The 22,217-nt window shown below is 61.1% G+C and overlaps 1 protein-coding gene across 2 annotated transcripts in view; it reads left to right on the top strand.

Annotated features, from left to right (window-relative positions):
• The window catches only part of LRP1 (LDL receptor related protein 1), a 78,816-nt gene that overhangs the window by 42,905 nt on the left and 13,694 nt on the right, over positions 1-22,217 (top strand). For both annotated transcript variants that reach the window (XM_080662583.1, XM_080662582.1), the window contains 36 exons: positions 665-910; positions 1,691-1,888; positions 3,038-3,242; positions 3,417-3,581; positions 4,163-4,407; positions 4,837-4,968; positions 5,278-5,505; positions 5,698-5,872; positions 5,954-6,048; positions 6,280-6,429; positions 6,590-6,730; positions 7,081-7,215; positions 9,538-9,669; positions 9,907-10,041; positions 10,226-10,355; positions 10,455-10,581; positions 10,941-11,092; positions 11,187-11,311; positions 11,612-11,989; positions 13,244-13,433; positions 15,081-15,285; positions 15,628-15,820; positions 16,384-16,509; positions 16,692-16,820; positions 17,068-17,187; positions 17,370-17,483; positions 17,939-18,088; positions 18,167-18,289; positions 18,567-18,683; positions 18,782-18,910; positions 19,145-19,267; positions 19,362-19,502; positions 19,592-19,782; positions 21,428-21,611; positions 21,729-21,814; positions 21,943-22,062. In XM_080662583.1, the coding sequence (XP_080518709.1) occupies positions 665-910; positions 1,691-1,888; positions 3,038-3,242; positions 3,417-3,581; positions 4,163-4,407; positions 4,837-4,968; positions 5,278-5,505; positions 5,698-5,872; positions 5,954-6,048; positions 6,280-6,429; positions 6,590-6,730; positions 7,081-7,215; positions 9,538-9,669; positions 9,907-10,041; positions 10,226-10,355; positions 10,455-10,581; positions 10,941-11,092; positions 11,187-11,311; positions 11,612-11,989; positions 13,244-13,433; positions 15,081-15,285; positions 15,628-15,820; positions 16,384-16,509; positions 16,692-16,820; positions 17,068-17,187; positions 17,370-17,483; positions 17,939-18,088; positions 18,167-18,289; positions 18,567-18,683; positions 18,782-18,910; positions 19,145-19,267; positions 19,362-19,502; positions 19,592-19,782; positions 21,428-21,611; positions 21,729-21,814; positions 21,943-22,062 (5,735 nt within the window). The remainder of the gene's footprint in view (positions 1-664; positions 911-1,690; positions 1,889-3,037; positions 3,243-3,416; positions 3,582-4,162; positions 4,408-4,836; positions 4,969-5,277; positions 5,506-5,697; positions 5,873-5,953; positions 6,049-6,279; positions 6,430-6,589; positions 6,731-7,080; positions 7,216-9,537; positions 9,670-9,906; positions 10,042-10,225; positions 10,356-10,454; positions 10,582-10,940; positions 11,093-11,186; positions 11,312-11,611; positions 11,990-13,243; positions 13,434-15,080; positions 15,286-15,627; positions 15,821-16,383; positions 16,510-16,691; positions 16,821-17,067; positions 17,188-17,369; positions 17,484-17,938; positions 18,089-18,166; positions 18,290-18,566; positions 18,684-18,781; positions 18,911-19,144; positions 19,268-19,361; positions 19,503-19,591; positions 19,783-21,427; positions 21,612-21,728; positions 21,815-21,942; positions 22,063-22,217) is intronic.

Genomic DNA, 22,217 nt, shown 5'->3' with positions numbered 1-22,217 from the left:
CCCAGAGGAGGTGGGGATTTAACTGGGTTCTCAAAGATGGTAGATCTTCCAGGGTGAGTGAGAATGTGGGGGTGGAGGGTGTGCATTCAAGATCAAAAGAAATGGGGTCAGGACGGGGCACATGGTGGGGCTTGTGGGTGAGGAGCGGAGCCGCCTTATCTCCAGGCAGAGCGTTGGGTTCCCGAAAGGAGAGGAGGGGGAGATAAGGCGGCTCGGACAGGCCCTGAGAACTGCAGCCGGGGTCATCTGTCAGGGCTGGCAGACCCCAGGGCATGTCAGGGCCCAGGATGGGACATTCCATACTGCACCTCACCCCAAATCAGGAGAGATCGAGGAAAAGGGAATGGATTTCCCATCCTCCCAGAGAGAGGCAAAAAGCTGGGGCCCCCACCGTGGGCTCAAGAAGTGGCAAGGAAGTAGAGACCAGAGAGATGCAGACATGGTGTGGGAAGGGGGGGTCCCCATGGTGGGTGCTGGGGTCCCAACCCTGGTCCTGAGAAAGCCTGGGAAGCAGTGGGGCAGAGGGTTGACAGGAATGGAAAAGGAGGATGCGGGGTGGTGGCCGGGCGGGGGGGAAGCGTGCCTGGGCTGCCTGGGACTTGGGGCCCAGCAGGGCCATGGTCCTGCCCCCTCTGGGATCCTGACCCTGATCCTTGCCCCCCAGACCAGTGTTCTCTGAATAACGGAGGCTGCAGCCACAACTGCTCAGTGGCACCCGGGGAAGGCATTGTGTGCTCCTGCCCTCTGGGCATGGAGCTGGGGCCTGACAACCACACCTGTCAGATCCAGAGCTACTGTGCCAAGCACCTCAAGTGCAGCCAGAAGTGCGACCAGAACAAGTTCAGCGTCAAGTGCTCCTGCTACGAGGGATGGGTGCTGGAGCCAGACGGCGAGAGCTGCCGCAGCCTGGGTAAAACACGGGTGAGGGTGGCAGGTGGCAGCCAGGCGCTGGGCAGGCCGAGGCAGGTCCCTGAGCTGTGGGCGGCTGACTGCCAGAGCTAAGGTGTCCGTCGGCCCAGCCCCAGAGCCAGCAGATACCCTGCCTCCCCTTATAGACAGAAGAAACGTCCAAACCTGTAGAGAATTTTCCTAGTTTACTTGAGTCAAACTGACCATTGCTGGGAAGTAAGAGCTCAATAGATGAAGAAAATGCTCCAGGGAATGGCAGTTTTGCAGTTTACTCTATACATTAGAATAAAAGGGAGAGGCATAGGAAGGTTACGTGGAACCCATTGGTGGCAGATGAAGGGGCGGGAGGACACAAAGCTTCCCTGGGACTAGATAAAAAGTAAAGGGAGGCACATACTTCGCGCTGGAGGGTCCAGGATAGTTAATAACTACAATGTAAGCACATAGAGGTGGCATCCTGGGAACAAAGTAACAGGGAGGGGTCCTGTGGCCTCCTCGGCGAGGCTGTGCCCTGAGGGTCTGGGAAAGAAGGGTCCTCTGACCTTCCAAAGGTGTGTCTACCTTAGAGGCAGAAAGACCACAGGCTTACTCCGCTGGGACTCGCTTTCACTTAGGACTTTTTGCATTCAGACCACCCTGTGTGGTGATTTCCAGTCTCTGAGTTTGGCGGGCCCACCATGCCTGTCAGGTTTAGTGTGTGACCCCTTTTCCATCCACACCCTGCACAGGGTGGCACGGAGGCAGCAAGCCCCTTGCTGACCCCCGCCGCACCCCTCCCCAGACCCCTTCAAGCCCTTCATCATCTTCTCCAACCGGCACGAAATCCGGCGCATTGACCTGCACAAGGGGGACTACAGCGTCCTGGTGCCTGGCCTGCGCAACACCATCGCCCTGGACTTCCACCTCAGCCAGAGCGCCCTCTACTGGACCGACGTGGTGGAGGACAAGATCTACCGCGGGAAGCTGCTGGACAACGGAGGTGAAGGGCTCCCCGAAGGGGCACTGCGCGCTCGGCCTCCAGCAGAGGCCCTTGGCTCCCCCACCCCCCACACTCTTGTTAATTGGTTAGATTTTGCTGTGGGTCTCAGTGCCTGACGCCCCGTAATTATCGTCGTCGGCAGGGCTGCCAGCCTGATAATTAACAAAATGATCAGCCTTCCTTTGAAAAGGCCTGCAGCTCGGCTCCCCAGAGCCTAGAATTATAGGCTTGAAAATAAAAACGTCATTTAGGGGTGGGGGTACCTGAACTCGGCCTCCGTCCCAAGGCGGCCAGACCCATCACAGATTTCGTTCATTCAGTCAACACACATTCTGAGCACCTGCCATACCCACTGGGCCCTGGGAGGCAGCAGTGACCAAAATCTGTGGGTCCAAGTGCCTGCCCTCCTGGAGCTTATGTGCCAGTAGCACCAGCTGTAAGCAGAACCAGTGAGCGCCCTGCGGAGGGACAGAGGAGGGCATCGCTGGGGGTCAATAGGAAAGAGGGGTAGGGGGAAGGGAGTTGACGTTTTAAATTGGATAGGCAGAGGAGGCCCCCTCAGGAGGTGACATCTGAGCAAAGACTTGGAAGAAGCTCATCTTCCTGCAGGAGTCTGTCGTGTGTCGTAGGGAAAACGCTGGAGGGTCCAGGATAGTTAATATGCTGTCAAATGCCCATCAACAAGGGGGTGCTAAGTAGACTGGGATCGTGTTCACACTGTGCGACAGTTTCTAAAATAATGCGGTCCACGTATATATGTCTTTCCATGAAAAAGTCTCCAAGACAATCTGTGGAGTGACTTTTAGTAAGTTCCTTCCTCCTCACACTGGGTCTAAGTCTGTCCCCCAAAGCCTCCACCCTCTGCCCTGACCTCCTCCCATGGTTAGCCTTCCAGAGAGCTGCACGCAGAGGTGGTAGCGGTGACCCCTTCCTCCGGGGTTCCGGAAGCCAGGCTGCACTCCCGCTTGACCTCCTGGTGGGGTGGGAGGCCTGAGTGACGGGGGGGGTGAGGGGGGGCTGGGAACCCCAGTGGGATCTGGAGCCCATCAGAGGCATGAGTGTTGAGGGGGTCATGGAATGTGCCAGGATGTCTCGAGTTCAGTCCAGCCTGTCCATGGGACTCTGACCTCCACGACCTCTCTTCTCCAGCCCTGACCAGCTTTGAGGTGGTGATTCAGTACGGCCTGGCCACACCCGAGGGCCTGGCTGTAGACTGGATTGCAGGCAACATTTACTGGGTGGAGAGTAACCTGGACCAGATTGAGGTGGCCAAGCTGGATGGGACTCTTCGGACCACCCTGCTGGCGGGTGACATTGAGCACCCAAGGGCGATTGCACTGGATCCCCGAGATGGGTGAGGACCCCGCCTAGCCCTCACCCCATGGTCCCTGCAAAGCCTTGTTCAGCCTGGCCAGAGACACCCATCTCCTTAATGCTTCTCAACCCCCTCGGCCTTTTACCCAGACCCTACCACAGCCCCTTCCCCAGGCCCCTGCTGGTCCCGCCTCACCCCCTCCCCACTCCCCAGGATCCTGTTTTGGACAGACTGGGACGCCAGCCTGCCCCGAATCGAGGCAGCCTCCATGAGCGGGGCTGGGCGCCGCACCATCCACCGGGAGACAGGCTCGGGTGGCTGGCCCAACGGGCTCACCGTGGACTACCTGGAGAAGCGCATCCTCTGGATCGATGCCAGGTCAGCCCCTCCACCAGCTCTGGGAGGCCTCCACCTCCCGCCCCTCCAGGGCCAGGGTGGGCCAGGGTCCCAGGACTTGGCAGTGAGGAGGGTGGTAAGAAGGCCTGGGGACTTAGATCCAGAACCAGGTGGCCAAGGGCTGGGCCCAGCAGAGGGCTGCAGTGAGGGAGGGGCTGGGCTAGGGGACGGGTGCGGATAGAAGAGGGTGCCTGGCCGAGGGCTGAAATACAACCTCCTGTCCCCTCAGATCTGTGCATTCTCCTGGGGCTCAGTCTAACTGGTCTCTGCAGAGGGGGGTGCCTTTTTGTAACCTTCACCAAAGCCCTGTGTGCTAAGGGCCGCCCTGAGGAGAAGTGTGGGGTGTGGGAGTTGGTGACAGGGCTGGATCCTGGCCCTGGCACCACGTGGTCCCCTGGTTGGCCGTTCTGTGTGCCTTCTCTGGCCAGCAGGGGTGCGAGGAAGGATGCTCCAGGGTGGTGAAGTGGGGGCTGTGGGCCAGGGCCAGGAGGGGCGCCCTGGGCGGGGTGCCCTGAGGCTGCGGCCCCAGCTGGCACCCTCACTCTGCCCGACCGTGCTCTCAGGTCAGATGCCATCTACTCAGCCCGTTACGACGGCTCCGGCCACATGGAGGTGCTTCGGGGACACGAGTTCCTGTCCCACCCGTTTGCAGTGACGCTGTACGGGGGGGAGGTGTACTGGACGGACTGGCGAACAAACACGCTGGCCAAGGCCAACAAGTGGACCGGCCACAACGTCACCGTGGTACAGAGGACCAATACCCAGCCCTTCGACCTGCAGGTTTACCACCCCTCCCGGCAGCCCATGGGTAAGGGCCGAGGAGCCAGCAGCCCGTCAGAGGCCTGTGAGAGGGGAGGGGTTTGTGCTGGACCGAAGCCCGCCGACAGAGAAGGGCTGGCGTCAGGCGGTGCTGACACAGGGAGGATGGGAAGGGGTGAAGAGGCGTGGTTCAGTGGTTGAGCGTCGACCTGTGAACTGGAAGATCATGTTTTGATTCCTGGTCAGGGCACATACCCAGATTTCAGGCTTGTTCCCCAGTAGGGGGCGTGCAGGAGGCAGCCTATCAAAGATTCTCTCTCATCATGGATGTTTCTCTCTCTCTCTCCCTCTTCCTTCCTCTCTGAAATCAATAAAAATGTATTTTAAAAAGGAGAAGAGGGGTGGTTCAGGTGAGAAAGGCCATGGAGGGCCCAGCAAGTGACAGGATGTTCTTGCTTCTCCTCTCTCCCCCACCCAGCCCCCAACCCCTGCGAGGCCAATGGGGGCCGTGGCCCCTGCTCCCATCTGTGTCTCATTAACTACAACCGGACGGTCTCCTGCGCTTGTCCCCACCTCATGAAGCTCCAGAAGGACAACACCACCTGCTACGGTAGGAGCCCTTCCTGCAGGGCCGTGGTCACGAGGCTCAGGGAGGACTCGGCACCAGGTGGCTCCCTTGTAACTGCAGGTGGACAGTTACTGGGAGGGACCCGCTGGGGAGGCTCAGGGGCAGCCTCGGTAGGACAGGCTGGGCACCGCAGGGAGGTCACCCCAGTGGGAGCGCTGCTTCTGGATCGCTGAGGGCCAGCAGCCAACAGAAGGGACGCGGAGAAGGGACCGTACTCTGAAGGGGGTTGGGGGTGGGGGGCGCGAAGCACGGAGGCAGGGCTGCCCTCAGTGACCACCCCGTGCCCCACAGAGTTTAAGAAGTTCCTGCTGTACGCACGTCAGATGGAGATCCGGGGAGTGGACCTGGACGCCCCCTACTACAACTACATCATCTCCTTCACGGTGCCCGACATCGACAACGTCACGGTGCTGGACTACGACGCCCGCGAGCAGCGCGTGTACTGGTCCGACGTTCGGACACAGGCCATCAAGAGGGCCTTCATCAACGGCACCGGCGTGGAGACGGTCGTCTCTGCAGGTTCTGTCTGGCCCCTGCCCCCCACCCAGCCCTGGCTCCCCACCGGGTCCCCAGGGCCCCCTCCCTGCGCCCCTGCCTGCCTCGGAGCACTGCGGCTGGTGCCCTGATCCCCATTCCCCACAGAAATCGGGCTGCCCCGCCCCCGACCTCTGCCCTGCAAACCCCCAGCCACCACCTCCCCTGTGCCCCCAGACCTGCCGAATGCCCACGGGCTGGCCGTGGACTGGGTGTCCCGGAACCTGTTCTGGACGAGCTACGACACCAACAAGAAGCAGATCAACGTGGCCCGGCTGGACGGCTCCTTCAAGAACGCAGTGGTGCAGGGTCTGGAGCAGCCGCATGGCCTGGTCGTCCACCCACTTCGTGGGTCAGTCCAGGGCCAGGGTGAGGGAGCGTGAGGTGGGGGCAGACGAGGACGCTGAGCCCCTTCCCCTCCCCCCCCCCCCAGGAAGCTGTACTGGACCGACGGTGACAACATCAGCATGGCCAACATGGACGGCAGCAACCGCACCCTGCTCTTCAGTGGCCAGCGGGGCCCTGTGGGTATGAGCTGGCCCACCTGCCCCACCTGCCCCACAGCCTTCCCTCGTTCCTCGACCAGGACATGCTCTCAGGGTTCCCAGTTGCACCTCTGTCTCCCCAAACTCCCAGCTTAGTGCTTATCCTTATCCCCATAAAACACACATCCTTGGAGGTGGCATCGGGGCTGGGTTAGGCTCTGGGACCCCAGCCCTGGTGTCAGGCTCTCCGGCGGTGACACCCCCCCTCTTCCAGGCCTGGCTATTGACTTCCCTGAAAGCAAACTCTACTGGATCAGCTCCGGGAACCACACCATCAACCGCTGCAATCTGGACGGGAGTGACCTCGAGATCATCGACGCCATGCGGAACCAGCTGGGCAAGGCCACAGCCCTGGCCATCATGGGTGAGGCTGCTGGTGGGAGCAGGGACAGGAGCAGACAGGCCGGGCTGCACAGGCTGGGGAGACGGGCTGGCCTGGGGGCAGCCTGCCTGCCCTGCCAGGCCCTTCAGGAGCGCTGCTGGGGAGGGCCTTCCCCAGGTATCACCCCCTCCTGTTGCCCCAGGGGACAAGCTGTGGTGGGCAGATCAGGTGTCGGAGAAGATGGGCACGTGCAACAAGGCTGATGGCTCGGGGTCCGTGGTCCTGCGGAACAGCACCACCCTGGTGATGCACATGAAGGTCTATGACGAGACCATCCAGTTGGGTGAGACAGGGCTCGAGGGGCAGGGAGGCGAGGTGGTGGTCAGTGAGGTCAAGGCTGCAGGAACCCCTGGGCAAGGGAGCGAATGGGAATGAAAATGGGGTGGGTTCCGCTCCCACCCAAAGGGGTTCCCCTTTCTAATTCTCACTGAGGCACCAGAGAAGCTCACAGCCACCCGGTTACCGGGCCAAGGGCCTGGAGGACAGATGACCCGAGAGCTGAGTTGGGTGGTGACCCCCACAAGGTCCAGGGTGAAGGCAGTGACTGTCCTGTCCCTGAGCAGCATGAGCCGGACATGGAGGTTCCAGGGAGGGCTACTGACCCTTTCCTCTGCCTCCCACCTTCTCCCCCAGGGCATGAGGTCACCAACCCCTGCAGTGTCAACAACGGGGACTGCTCCCAGCTCTGCCTGCCCACGTCAGAGTCAACCCGCTCCTGCATGTGCACAGCTGGCTACAGCCTCCGGAGTGGCCAGCAGGCCTGCGAGGGTCAGTGCCCCTGCCTCTGCCCAGGTCTCCAACCCCGACCGTCCTATCTACAGCCTTGGCAACAGGACTGCATTCGTCATGTGTCATGAAGGGCCTTCTGAGTGGGATGTTTAGGAAGCCCTTGCGCCGGGTGCTACGGGGGAAGCCAGGGGACCGAAGTCCCTGTGCTCTGCAGTCTTAACCAGAAGCGGGGGCTAGCGTGTGGGGGAAACGACCATGCAGTGGCTCTGACTTCAGTAGGATTTTGGAGAAACAGATGTCAAAAGGCAGTGCTTCCCTGGCCAGGTGGCTCCATTGGTTGGAGTGTCATCCTGTACACTGAAAAGATTGCGGGTTCGATTCATTATCAGGGCACATACCCGGGGTGCAAGTTCGATCCCCAGTCGGAGCATGTCTGGGAGGCAGCCGATAGATATCTCTCTCACCTCGCAGTTTCTCTTTCTATCCCTTCTAAAAATCAATAAGCATCCTTGGGTAAGGATTAAAAAAAAGGAAGGAAAGAACAAGAGGCAGGGCCAGCTTCATGTTACAGGTGTGCTCTGAGCCAGGTTCTATAGGACAGGTAGGGTTTGAGTGTTGTGTGGCTCAAAGGGGAGGGATGATAGGCAGAGGCAAGGGGTCCAGAGCAACAGGAGGGCCCTGAGGTGCCAAGCCCGAGTGCTGGGCAGAGTGTGGGGGGTCGTGGTGCTGGGCTGTGAGGTCGGGCAGGGCCATGAGTTCTCAGCCAGGAGAGGCTGGGACGTGGTGTTTGGGGCAGATTAACCTGGCGGCACAGCACCGGCTGAGTGGGGGAGGGAGAACCCGAGCTGTTAGACCAGTTAGGAGGCTGTTCCAGTAATCCCAGTGTTAGGAGATGGGGCCTAGGCTGGGCTGCAGGGAGGAGATGAAAGGCAGAGACGTTTCACAAGAACTTGGTGACTGATTTACGAGCCTGTGCCCTGAGACAGCATTTCCCGAGGTGCACTCCCGGGCACCTCCCTCTCTGATGTGGGTAAATGTTACAGAAACCAACACTGGGTTGAACAGAGTTGAAGGGTTTTTGCTGCACAATGTCTCAGAGCCTTGCATATGCTCACCTGCACTGAAAATTTTTCAAGGAAAGACTCTGGTGTTTGGAGTTTCCCCCAACTCACTCGGCCATGAGTCCTTTTTTTCATGGAGCCTGAGCTACCAAGGCCCATTTGGGGACACACTGTATCAAGTGGTAAAAGCCAGGGAGGATTCTGGGATGCGTGAATATGGCGCCCCATAAGAAATGGGAAACGGAATGAGACCGGCTCAGGAGTGAGGTGTTGGGAATGCTGCGTTTCAGGTGTTGGAGAGAGGGAAGGACAAAGAGGAAACTAGGGTGGAAATCTAAATGTGGGAATCAGTGCAGTGCAACTGTCTTGTCGGAACCTTCCCAGATGGTCCCTCATGGCCTCGGAGACCGCTGGGTTGTATTGAGGGAAGTGGCCTGGAGAGCCGAGCACAGGGAGAGAAATCCACGCCTCTGTCTCCCTCTAGTGGGGGCTGGAGGTCTTGCAGGTAGTTCCCCAGCGTGTGTTCCTCCTGACTCCCAGAGAGCTGACCTCCCAGCCCAGGCTAGGGTGTGTGCATACATGTGTGTTGAAGGGGAAGCGTGATAGCTGCGGGGAGGCGGGGGGGGGGGGGGGGGGGGGAATGGATATCAAAAGGGATGCATAGAGTCCTGGCCGGCGTGGCTCAGTGGTTGAGTGTTGACCTATGAACCAGGAGGTCACAGTTCGATACCGGGTCAGGCCATATGCTCAGGTTGTGGGCTCAATCCCCAGTGTGGGGCATACAAGAGGCAGCCAATCAATGTTTCTCTCTCTCATCATTGATGTTTCTCTCTCTCTCTCTTCCTTCCTTTCTGAAATATATATATACAGTATGTGTGTGTGTGTGTGTGTGTGTGTGTGTATATATATATATATTAGAGGCCCGATGCACGAAATTTGTGCAAGGGGCTCAGCCCTCGCAGCCCTAGCTTTGTTTGGAAGGTCGTCCGGAAGGACGTCCAGAAGGTTGTTCAACTGTCCAGTCTAATTAGCATATTATGCTTTTATTATATATATATATATTTATACACACACACACACACACACACACACACACACACACACTGAGTGGCCAGATTATTATGCGTTCAGAGATCATAATAATCCGGCCACTCAGTCAGTATGTGTGTGTGTATGTGTATATGTATATATATATTATATATTTTAAGGGGCTGTATAGAAGAACAGGTGTGAGGGTGACAGAAGCCAAGTTTAAAGGGGTGTCAGTGAGGCTCATGCCTGAAGTGTTCTTGTGTTTCAGGTGTGGGCTCTTTTCTCCTGTACTCTGTGCATGAGGGAATCCGAGGAATCCCCCTGGATCCCAATGACAAGTCGGACGCCCTGGTCCCTGTGTCCGGGACTTCCCTGGCTGTTGGCATCGACTTCCATGCTGGTGAGCCTTTTGATGGCAGGAGGGAGTGGAGCATGACTTTTGGGGGTGGTGTGCTTAGGGGTCCGGGGTCGGGCTGCCTGGCCTCAGGCACTTAGCAGAGCTGCCCCACCCCTCTCCATCTGCCCTTCAAGGCCCCCCCAGCAGTCACTCACCTCTGTCCTGACCCCATGTGATTTTGACCCCCGACTTGGCCTGCCTTGTTCGGCATCCCCACCTTGTTGGCTTCTCCACCTTCAGAAAATGACACCATTTACTGGGTGGACATGGGCCTGAGCACCATCAGCCGGGCTAAGCGAGATCAGACGTGGCGTGAGGATGTGGTGACCAATGGCATTGGCCGCGTGGAGGGCATCGCCGTGGACTGGATTGCAGGTGAGCCACGCAGGGTGCAGGCTCCGTGTGAGGCAGAGGATGGGGAAGTGGGGTCCTGGAAGGAAGGGTCTGAGGAGAAGAGGCAGGCAGGAACAGGTGGGGGAGCGGCAGGGGTACCTGGGCTGGGAGGGGCCCCAGTGCGTATGCTCCCACCCCACCCTCTGAGCATCTACCCCTTCCTCAGGCAACATCTACTGGACAGACCAGGGCTTTGACGTCATCGAGGTCGCCCGGCTCAATGGCTCTTTCCGCTATGTGGTCATCTCCCAGGGCCTGGACAAGCCCCGGGCCATCACTGTCCATCCGGAGAAGGGGTGAGGAGCCGGGCAGGCCAGCCAGTCCACAGCCCACTCTGACAGGGCCCTCTCCTCCATGTGCTGGGGACTGAGCCCAGGTGCCCCTCCGTCCCACAGGTACTTGTTCTGGACTGAGTGGGGCCAGTACCCACGTATTGAGCGGTCTCGACTGGACGGCACCGAGCGCGTGGTGCTGGTTAACGTCAGCATCAGCTGGCCCAACGGCATCTCAGTGGACTATCAGGTGTGGATGCAGGAAGGACCCCGTGCTCTGGGGGAAGCTCCCCTTATCCCATGCCCTGCTCCCCTGTGCGTCCCTCTGTAATGGCCCCCCGTTTGGTAGGAAGATCTGGACACAGGGAGTTATGGGGTCTTCTGGCCCTGTCCCCACCCAGAGTAGGACTCCTGCAGCCCCAGAGGTGGTGGGGGAGGGTCACTCAGAGTGGGGACTGGAGGGAACACTGGAGGCCGGCAGATCAGCAGGTCTGAGGGTGGAAGAGGTAGAGGAAGGAGGACAGAGGGGAGTCAGGAGTGAGTGTGACAGGGGCGGGTGGGGGCGGAGGGGCCTGGGGCTGGAGGTGAGGTGGTGTCTCTGGCCTGTAGGATGGGAAGCTGTACTGGTGCGACGCCCGGACAGACAAGATCGAGCGGATCGACCTGGAGACAGGGGAGAACCGCGAGGTGGTTCTGTCCAGCAACAACATGGACATGTTCTCTGTGTCCGTGTTTGAGGAGTTCATCTACTGGAGTGACAGGTGAGGGCGTCCGTCCAGCCTCCCACCCACCGCCGGCTGTGCCCTCCCTCCCGGCCCCCGGTGACATCCTGCTCATGGCCCTTCCCTCCCCTAGGACTCACGCCAATGGCTCCATCAAGCGCGGGAGCAAAGACAATGCCACCGACTCGGTGCCCCTGCGGACGGGCATCGGTGTCCAGCTCAAAGACATCAAGGTCTTCAACCGGGACCGCCAGAAAGGTGAGGCCAGAGGGGCCCTGGCCTTGAGTGCCCCCCCACTCCCGCCAAGAACCCAGAGCGAGGGGGCTGGGAGAAGTAAGACCCAAAGGGGTACTGTCCAGTGGCCCTGGAGGCCCAGGTTGGCGAGCAGGGGCTGAGGAGCCTAGGACCGAGCTGGTGCTGGCTGGAGGGTTGCCTGAACTGGGGGAGGCAGAGCAGGGGCCCTCAGAGTTTCCACCTCAGCTGAGATGACACAGGCGCCCATGAGTCTTCGCCCCGCCCTCCGTAACCTCCTCCTTCCCCCGCGCCCCCTGCCCCCAGGCACCAACGTGTGTGCAGTGGCCAACGGAGGGTGCCAGCAGCTGTGTCTGTACCGCGGTGGCGGGCAGCGGGCCTGCGCCTGCGCCCACGGGATGCTGGCTGAAGACGGGGCGTCGTGCCGCGAGTATGCTGGCTACCTGCTCTACTCGGAGCGCACCATCCTCAAGAGCATCCACCTGTCGGATGAGCGCAATCTCAACGCGCCCGTGCAGGCCTTCGAGGACTCTAAGCACATGAAAAACGTCATTGCTCTGGCCTTCGACTACCGAGCAGGCACCTCCCCGGGCACCCCCAACCGCATCTTCTTCAGCGACATCCACTTCGGGAACATCCAGCAGATCAACGACGACGGCTCCGGGAGGACCACCATCGTGGAGAGTGAGCCCAGATTCCAAATCTTCCAAGGAAGCAGGGGTGGGGGTGAGGGGGGTGGGGAGTGTCGGCTCAGACTCAGGGTGGAAGAGCTGGCAGACCTCAGCCGGCCCCTGCCCCGCCCCCCGAATCCCACTGCCTCAGGGTCCCTGACAGGCGGCCATCGGATCACGCTGTGCCCGTTGTAGTTACTGGAACGTTTCTCCTTTGGAGGCAGAGTTGGCTCCCCTCTCACGTCCCCGCTGGTCCTGGCTCACCCCCAGGCTGCCCGGGTTCAAGCCCAGACACGGGATTTCAGCCACCTGGGCACGTTTCCTGTGCTCCCTGAGCCTCCGACTTGTCTGTGTAGAGACGAGCACGGAGGCGGCGGTGTGAGCTCGGCCAGCACAGGACGGGCCGGGAAGGGCAGTGGGCGCTAGAGCTGTCATTCTGGGACGGCCTTCCAGCTCTCTGACAACTGTTTCGTCCCTCTGCAGTCTCCTGTCCTCCAGGCTGGGTACCCCGGGGCCTTTGACACATTCACGTGTTCCTCTATTCATTCTTCCCCGCCATAAAGACCTGCCAGACAGCGGACCAGGGGCCAGTCTGGAGGGGTGATAGGAACAGGCTGTCCTTTCAGCCCCTCTGGAAGTTCTGCTTCACATGGTCCAGGCCACACATCTGTCTAAACACCAAGTGTCCAAAACTAAACGCGATTCTCTGCCATCTGGGCTGGATCGGAGCGGCCGCGGAACGGCCCCGCCCTCCGCCATTGTCCAGGCTGCGGTGCTTCCGTTACCGCTGCCTCTGGCAGCCGCAGGTCCTGCAGCTTGAAGCCACTGAAACCCCTGAGTCTTTTTCTCCTAAAGGCGGTGCCTGTCTCTCGTTGAGTTTAAGATGTTCACAAAACATCTGGTTCAGGGCCTTTTTACGTAGGAAGCTCCCAGTAAATCCAGTTCGCACCCAACGCGGCCGAACTCTAGCTCCAGGGAAGTATGGCGGCAACATCAAGTCCGATCTACCCACAGTGGGGAGACGCAGGAAGAAGGGCCAGGAGCTGGGCCGTGGGTCATTTGGGTGGGAAACAGGGTAATACCACAGGGTTTGGGGGCACCGAGGGCCGTGTCCCCCCAGCTTTCAAGCTCCCACATATCTCTTCCAACCCCACGTGGGTCAGGAAGGGGGTGCTCTAGGCTGCCCCCTCAGTTCCTGCCCAGCCTGTCCCTTCAGCCCTGCTTTCTGGCCCCATCCCAACCCCTGGCTGCTCCTTCCTCCTCGCAGATGTGGGCTCCGTGGAAGGCCTGGCCTATCACCGCGCCTGGGACACTCTCTACTGGACCAGCTACACAACATCCACCATCACCCGCCACACGGTGGACCAGACCCGCACGGGGGCCTTCGAGCGGGAGACCGTTATCACCATGTCCGGAGATGACCACCCACGGGCCTTCGTGCTGGACGAGTGCCAGAAGTGAGCTGCCGGGCTCGGGCAGAGTGGGCTGGTGGGGCGGGGTCTAGGGGTAGAAACCACCCAGGCAGAACCAGGCAGGGCGTGCGGGAGAGGCTGGCGCTGACCTCAGCTCAGCTGCTTCCTTGCTGTGTGACCTTGGACCAGCTCTAGGACCTCTCTGAGCTCCCCTTTCACCTGTAATGTGAGGACAATAATATTTCGGGTGCCGGAGCCTAGGGGAGGATCAGAAAGGGGGCTGTGAAGGACCTTGTGGCTTGGTGAGTAGTCCATGCGTTCATCAGAGAGCCATGTTTGAGGCACATAGTAGGTCTTGTGTATTTCTGGGACTTCAAGCTTCAGGCAAAGATTGTCCACAGAACACCTGTTGTGTGCACCCCTTGAGCTGGGCTTGTTCAAGCCACCAGCCAGGGAGAGAAGTCATGGCGGGAAGCGAGATGGCCTCACAGGGCCCTGTAATCGCTGAGAGGCATCCGGCAGGCGGGTTGGCCCAGGGCCTGGGGGTGGAAAGGCCAGGGAAGGGCAGAACAGACGGGAGTGCTTTGAGAAAGAGCTAGAGGAGGGAGAGCTCCAGGTAGGGAGGGATGCAAGGGGCCTCCCACGCCGAATCCAGAGGTTCCTACGGTGGTGGTGGGGGGGGAGGGGCTGAGGTTGCAAAGGAGTCCAGAACACAAGCCAGACAAGTCCGCTGGCTGGAGGACAGCTCTGTGGCCAGAACAGAGGGACAGGGGGAGGGCGTGCAGAGGTACTGGGGGCAGGGGTGGCAGATCCTCTGGAAAAGAACTGGAGAATGGAACTGACTCCCGTGCAGCTCAGTGGCTCTCAGACCCCAGGGTGCGTGAGGCTGGCCTGGGGATGGCTGGTTCCCGGCTCCACCCCAGGCCTTATTAAGTGAATCTCTGAGACCAAGAACCCAGAGTCACGATCCAGTGCAGGCGATGGGAGGACCACACCCTCACACCACTGTGGAGCTCGACCAGCCCTGAGGTCTCCCACACCCAGCGCCAGGGCCTTGGTGCTGCGGAGCACGGCGTGCTGGCCGGCCCCCACCTCCTTTATGGAGAGCCAGCCAGGAGGCTCGTTCAGGGGCAGAGCTGGGGCTCGGGCCTCAAATATGCAAAGGCCTTAAATTGTGTAGGTGATTCCCGAGGACTTTGTGAGGCAGGATCCATGCATCCCCAGGACCTAGGACAAAGGAGACACTCAGCAGGGGCTCCTGGGTGCAGGGAGAAGAGAGCGTTAATAAAATAATAGGAAATGCAGGGCGTTTGCTGGCTGTCGTCCGATGGATACTAACGCGTTCCGCCCTCAACCGCCCTGTGGGAAGGGAGTAGTTCCACTTCATAGAGGAGGGAACTGAGGCATGGAGAGGTCACGTCACGTGGTGAGGTCCCCAGCTGGCAAGTGGTGGGGCCAGGCCTGGAGCCCTAGAGCCTAACTCACTTGGCTGACTGTCCTAGTAGATGCAGGTGGCCGGGCCCCTCCTGGCACCGGGGCTGTGTGGTTTAGCAGCTGGGAGCTTGCCTGGGGCCCGGGCTCTGGTTCACTCCCTGGCCGACCTGGGCCTGGCCGTCTGCCTCCCAGGCCTGGGCCCACCATGGTGGACCCCTGGCTTTGACTCCTGTTCCCTGAGGCTCTCTCTCCCCGCAGCCTGATGTTCTGGACCAACTGGAACGAGCAGCACCCCAGCATCATGCGAGCGGCCCTGTCTGGAGCCAATGCCCTGACTCTCATCGAGAAGGACATCCGCACCCCCAACGGCCTGGCCATCGACCACCGGGCCGAGAAGCTCTACTTCTCCGACGCCACCCTGGACAAGATCGAGCGGTGCGAGTATGATGGCTCCCACCGCTACGTGAGTCTCCGGGGCAGGCGGACGGCGGCACGAGGGGGCTGGGTCGGGGATGGCCGGTCAGCCAAGGAGGAGAATGGCAGGCGCAGAGTTGCGGAGAGGGAGGCCACATGGTAGGAAGAACCAGGAGGGCCCGAGGCACCCCATCCAGGCCACTGAGCTGTGCGGCCCTCACCGTCCAGGCATGGCTTCCTCATCAGTTACGTGAGGGAGGTGGCATGATGCCTCTGCAGGTCCCTCCCACTCTGTGACTGTCTGGGGCCTAGGCCAGGAGCCTGCTGCAGGGGGTGGACTCGGCCAGAGGCCCAGGCGATACCTATGACGGCAATGGCACTGTTTCCACAGGTGATCCTGAAGTCGGAGCCAGTCCACCCCTTCGGGTTGGCCGTGTACGGGGAGCACATCTTCTGGACCGACTGGGTGCGGCGGGCTGTGCAGCGAGCCAACAAGTACGTGGGCAGCGACATGAAGCTGCTGCGCGTGGACATCCCCCAGCAGCCCATGGGCATCATCGCCGTGGCCAATGACACCAACAGCTGTGAGTGGGGCCGCTGCCACCAGCCTTGCTGTCCTGCCCATCCTGCCAGCGTGCACACACATGCACACTCACACACACTCATACCACCGTCCTCTGGTCTCGTCCGAATCCGTGGACCTCCAGCACATGCTCTTGTCATTCCTCCCCCCCGAACCACGATCCCCGGAACCTGATTGCACTCTCAGCCCAGGCTCTGCCTGCACCACCAGCTGCATTGTGTGCGGACACTGCCCCCCGCCCATACGCACACACACACAGGGCGTGGCTGACTACGTGTCCCCCACACAGACTACAGCCTTCCTGGGCCTCTCACACAGGCCCTGGGGCCCCCACCATTACACACATGATCTGAAGTCTGCTTAGACTTGACTCGCCCCAGAGCACCCCGGAATTCCATATGACCCCACCTAAGAGCACACCGTCCCTCTCAGGCCCCCCAAACACCCCACCTGGCCCCCCACCATATGCCCGCCACGGCCATGCCGGGAACTCAGGGAAGCTGGGGGAGTGGGTGCGCATTGCATTGTGCATTTGAGCCCACTGCCCCCCCGTCCCGGCCTCAGGTGAGCTCTCCCCTTGCCGCATCAACAACGAGGGCTGCCAGGACCTGTGTCTGCTCACCCACCAAGGCCACGTCAACTGCTCCTGCCGAGGGGGCCGCATCCTCCAGGAGGACCTCACCTGCAGGGGTGAGAGGAGCGAGGGAGGAGGGCGCTGGCGGGGACCTGGGTGCACCCTGGGGACCAGCCCCTCCCCGGCCCCCGATAGCCCAGCCTTTCACCGAGGAGAAACTGAGGATGCCCTCATGCCGGGTAGGGGGAGGGATGCTGCCAGGGCCCTGGCTCACAGAGCTCCCCGCCTCCCTCCCCAGCGGTGAATTCCTCGTGCCGAATACAAGACGAGTTTGAGTGTGCCAACGGCGAGTGCATCCACTTCAGCCTGACGTGCGACGGCGTCTCCCACTGCAAGGACAAGTCCGACGAGAAGCCGTCCTACTGCAGTAAGGAGCCTCCCCCAGACCCCTGGCCGCCAGGCACCAGCCTCCACGCCAGCCGCGGGCACGGGAGTGAGGGAGCCAAAGCCCCAGGGCCCAAAAGGCGTTCTGCAGAACCACCCGAGCCCGTGCCGGGCAGGCCCGTAGCAGGGCTGCCGTTTGTTGAGGGAACGAGTGCGTGCAGCTCATCAGACGCAGAGGCAGCCCCTCCGCCGTAGCTGCTGCTGACCCACTGCCCGCTCCCCACCCGCAGACTCACGTCGCTGCAAGAAGACTTTCCGCCAGTGCAACAACGGGCGTTGCGTGTCCAACATGCTGTGGTGCAACGGGGCAGATGACTGCGGGGACGGCTCCGACGAGATTCCCTGCAACAGTGAGTGGGACGCTGTGCCCGGCCTCGGACCCCCGGCCTCTGCCGCACCCCACCTTGCCGAGCTTTGGGTCCCAGCCCCGAGGGGTCTGGTTCGGGGCACTCTGTGACCAGGGCTCCGGCCTGGGCCATCCTGGCCCCCAAGGGAGGACCTCGCCTGATGGCACCGGTGGCCCCTGTTCTAGAGACGGCCTGCGGTGCGGGCGAGTTCCGCTGCCGGGACGGCACCTGCATCGGGAACTCCAGCCGCTGCAACCAGTTCGTGGACTGTGATGACGCCTCCGACGAGATGAACTGCAGTGAGTGGTGCCCTTCCTAGGGCCGGCCTGGCTCCTGCTGTGCTCCCCCCATCCTGCCGTGCTCCCCCATCCTGCTGTGCTCCCCCATCCTCCCGTGCTCCCCCATCCTGCCGTGCTCCCCCCATTCTGCTGTGCTCCCCCATCCTGCTGTGCTCCCCCATCCTGCGTGCTCCCCCATCCCGTGCTCCCCCATCCTGCCATGCTCCTCTCTGCGTGCCCTCTGGCCCACAGGCGGCCTCAGCGCCACCCCCCCCCCCCCACCCAGCCTGCTCCCTGCCTCCAGGCCCGAGCTCCCTGGGATTCAGGGAGGAGCAGTGAGTGGAAGGTGTGGGCAGCACCCCACCTCAGGGACACCCATGCAACTTTCCAAAACACACAAAGGCTCGCATGGCTGGCCGCTACCTGGGAGGGTGTTTGGAGGGAACCGGTGTCACCCCTCACCCCCGCCCCACCAGGCGCCACCGACTGCAGCAGCTACTTCCGCCTGGGGGTGAAGGGCGTTCGCTTCCAGCCCTGTGAGCACACCTCCCTCTGCTACGCACCCAGCTGGGTGTGCGATGGCGCCAACGACTGCGGGGACTACAGCGACGAGCGAGACTGCCCAGGTCCCGACGGTGGGCAGGTGTGCGGAGGGCGGCGGGCGCTCGAGGAGAGCAGGATCCTCACGCCCTTCTCGCCCCCAGGTGTGAAGCGCCCCAGATGCCCCCTGAATTACTTCGCCTGCCCCAGTGGGCGCTGCATCCCCATGAGCTGGACGTGTGACAAGGAGGACGACTGTGAACATGGGGAGGATGAGACCCACTGCAGTGAGTGACCAGCATCCCGTCCCCTGAGCCGGGAGCCCGAGCACCTGCGGGGCCAGGGCTCTCCCATAGCCACTGAGACCCAGTCCAGGCCCTGCTCTCAGCTCCCACCAGAAATGCCCTCCTGGGAGGAGGCAACTGGGGCCTTCACCCAGAACCCCCACTCGGACCCTGAAGAGAGGGGGTCCCCTCTCCAGCTCCTGCTGAGCCCCACAGAGGGGTGCCGTGGGTCTCCCCGCCCCTCTCCTTCCCATCTAACTGAGGCTTTTGACTGCCCCAGACAAGTTCTGCTCAGAGGCCCAGTTTGAGTGCCAGAACCATCGCTGCATCTCCAAGCAGTGGCTGTGTGACGGCAGTGACGACTGTGGGGACGGCTCGGACGAGGCGGCTCACTGTGGTGAGGGGCAGCTGGGGCCGCGGATGCCCACCCCACCCATCCACGCATTCCCTGCTCTGCCTGCTCCTGGTCCCAGCGGCTCCCTGTTCCCTCCACAGAGGGCAAGACGTGTGGCCCCAACTCCTTCTCCTGCCCGGGCACCCATGTGTGTGTCCCCGAGCGCTGGCTCTGTGATGGCGACAAGGACTGTGCCGACGGCGCCGACGAGAGCGTGGCAGCCGGCTGCTGTGAGTGGCGGGGGTGGTGAGGAGTGGGGTGGGCAGCAAGTAGCCACAGGGGAAACTGAGGTCAAGAAGAGGAGGTGCTGCAGCAGGGGTCACTCAGGGGTCAGTGGCAGAGCCCTGTCTCCAGCTCGGGCGTCCGGACCCCTGTCCAGTGCTCTGCCCGTTCTACCAGGAAGGTCTGGGGTGACAGTCGGCATTGGGTCCGGGGGCTGAGGGGCATGTCGCCTCGGTCCACAGTGTACAACAGCACCTGTGACGACCGCGAGTTCATGTGCCAGAACCGCCAGTGCATCCCCAAGCACTTCGTGTGCGACCACGACCGCGACTGCGCTGACGGCTCCGACGAGTCCCCGGAGTGTGGTGAGCGTGGTGAGCCCGGGGCCGTGGTGGGGAGCAGACCCCGTCCTCCCGTGACGAGCTGTGCCTAGGCCAACAGCTCCCCCTCCGCCCCCAGAGTACCCGACCTGTGGCCCCAACGAGTTCCGCTGCGCCAACGGGCGCTGCCTGAGCTCCCGCCAGTGGGAGTGCGACGGAGAAAACGACTGCCACGACCAGAGCGACGAGGCCCCCATGAACCCGCACTGCACCAGCCCAGGTGGGCCCGATGCCCGCTCCCTCCACCTTCCCCCCACACCTGTCCTGGGGACCCCACTGACCTGGCCCTCTGCCCCCCCGCCCCCCCAGAGCACAAGTGCTACGCCTCCTCGCAGTTCCTGTGCAGCAGCGGGCGCTGCGTGGCCGAGGCGCTGCTCTGCAACGGCCAGGACGACTGCGGCGACGGCTCGGACGAGCGGGGCTGCCACGTCAACGAGTGTCTCAGCCGAAAGCTCAGCGGCTGCAGCCAGGAGTGCGAGGACCTCAAGATTGGCTTCAAGGTGTGCCCCGCCCTAGAGGAGAGCTTCCACACACCCCCAGGAGCCAGATGGGCACTCTTTCTCCACCCCATTCATCCACTCATTCATTCATTCATTCATCCAGGAGGGCTCTTTCTCCACACCATTCATTCACTCATTCATTCATTCATTCATCCAGGAGGGTTCTTTCTCCACCCCCATTCATCCACTCATTCATTCATTCATCCAGGAGGGCTCTTTCTCCACCCCATTCATTCACTCATTCATTCATCCAGGAGGACTCTTTCTCCACCCCATCCATTCACTCATTCATTCATCCAGGAGGGTTCTTTCTCCACCCCATTCATTCACTCATTCATTCATCCAGGAGGACTCTTTCTCCACACCATTCATCCACTCATTCATTCATTCATCCAGGAGGGCTCTTTCTCCACCCCACTCATTCACTCATTCATTCATCCAGGAGGACTCTTTCTCCACCCCATTCATCCACTCATTCATTCATTCATTCATCCAGGAGGGCTCTTTCTCCACCCCATTCATCCATCCATTCACTCATTCATTCATCCAGGAGGGTTCTTTCTCCACCCCATTCATTCACTCATTCATTCATCCAGGAGGACTCTTTCTCCACACCATTCATCCACTCATTCATTCATTCATTCATCCAGGAGGGCTCTTTCTCCACTCATTCATTCATTCATCCAGGAGGGCTCTTTCTCCACCCCATTCATCCACTCATTCATTCATTCATCCAGGAGGGCTCTTTCTCCACCCCATTCATCCACTCATTCATTCATTCATCCAGGAGGGCTCTTTCTCCACCCCATTCATCCACTCATTCATTCATCCACTCATTCATTCATCCATCCAGGAGGACTCTTTCTCCACCCCCATTTATTCACTCATTCATTCATCCAGGAGGGCTCTTTCTCCACCCCCATTCATCCATCCATTCATTCATTCATTCATTCATCCAGGAGGGCTCCTGCAGCACCTCCTCTGCCCAGCAGCATGCTGGGCAGTGGGGACTCAGCAGTGACCAAGCAGTGAGCACTGCAGGGTGGGTTCCGCATCGTGTGGGAGGTCGGGCCAGCAGGCTGTGCTGGCCCACGTGAGAAAGGCTGAGAGAGCAGGGGGCATGTGGGTATCAAGTAGATGATGTCCAGTGTGCAATTTAAGAGAGAGGCTGGACAGGAGAGCAAAACTGGGAGTGATCACCATGGAGATGGCATTTAAGTCCATGAGTCTGGATCCGATTCTCAAGGGAGCGAGCACAGATGGAAAAGAAGCCCCAGGCCTGAGCCCTGTGCTTGGCCCCCCTGAGGGCTGGGGAGGTGTGAGGAGCTGGCCGAGCAGCTGGGGCTGAGAGCAGGCGAGGAAAGCGTCGAGAGGAGCATGATCAACTCTGTCCAGTGGTGCCCAAGGGTCACACCAATGAGGCCTGAGCACTGCCTGTGGAGGTGGACACCTGGCGTCAGGGGGAGCTCCTCTAGTGGTTTTGGTGGGGTGAGGGCCTGATCGCTGGCACAGTTGGCTCAGCACCTGCCTCCGTGGCAAGTCTGGGTTTTCCTAGTGGAGGGAACTGGAGCCCCACAAGGGCCGTCAGCCCCGGGGAGGCCCAGACACCTGCCCGGCCCCCAGCCAAGGCTCCCTGTGCCCGCAGTGCCGCTGCCGCCCCGGCTTCCGGCTGAAGGATGACGGCCGCACGTGTGCTGACGTGGACGAGTGCAGCACCACCTTCCCCTGCAGCCAGCTCTGCATCAACACCCACGGCAGCTACAAGTGTCTGTGCGTGGAGGGCTATGCCCCCCGCAGCGGCGACCCCCACAGCTGCAAGGCTGTGACCGGTGAGCCGGCTGGGTGCTGTGGAGGGAGGGTTGGGACAGCGAGCTCAGGACAGCCCGGGACCAGGGGCGCTAGAATGTGCCCCAGCTTGCCGCTGAGCCAGGCTCCTCTGTCTCCAGATGAGGAGCCATTTCTGATCTTCGCCAACCGGTACTACCTGCGCAAGCTCAACCTGGATGGCTCCAACTACACGCTGCTTAAGCAGGTGCCAGCCTGGCCTCCGCCCCGCCCCGGGCCCAGAGTGCCTGTCCTCCCGCGGGGCTGTGGTCATCCCACTCCCTGGCTTCCCCAGCACCCCCTCCCGTCTACAGTCAGACCTGTCCCCCCACGCAGGGCCTGAACAACGCCGTCGCCTTGGACTTTGACTACCGCGAGCAGATGATTTACTGGACGGATGTGACGACCCAGGGCAGCATGATCCGAAGGATGCACCTCAACGGGAGCGACGTGCAGGTGCGGCCAGGAAGCCCATGCCCAGCTGCCATACGGGGTGCAGAGATGCAGCCCCTCAGCGCCCCTCCCCAGGGGGCGCTCTTTATTCCAAGGCCGTCTCCCCTTCTCCCACCCACCTACCACAGAGATCTCCTTCCCCCTTCCCGCTGAGGCCT

The sequence above is a fragment of the Plecotus auritus genome (genome assembly GCF_963455305.1).
Source record: "Plecotus auritus genome assembly, chromosome: 3".
Taxonomy (NCBI): Eukaryota; Metazoa; Chordata; class Mammalia; order Chiroptera; family Vespertilionidae; genus Plecotus; species Plecotus auritus.
The sequence above is the reverse complement of the archived record's forward strand: the minus strand, read 5'-3'. Positions and strand labels throughout refer to the sequence as shown.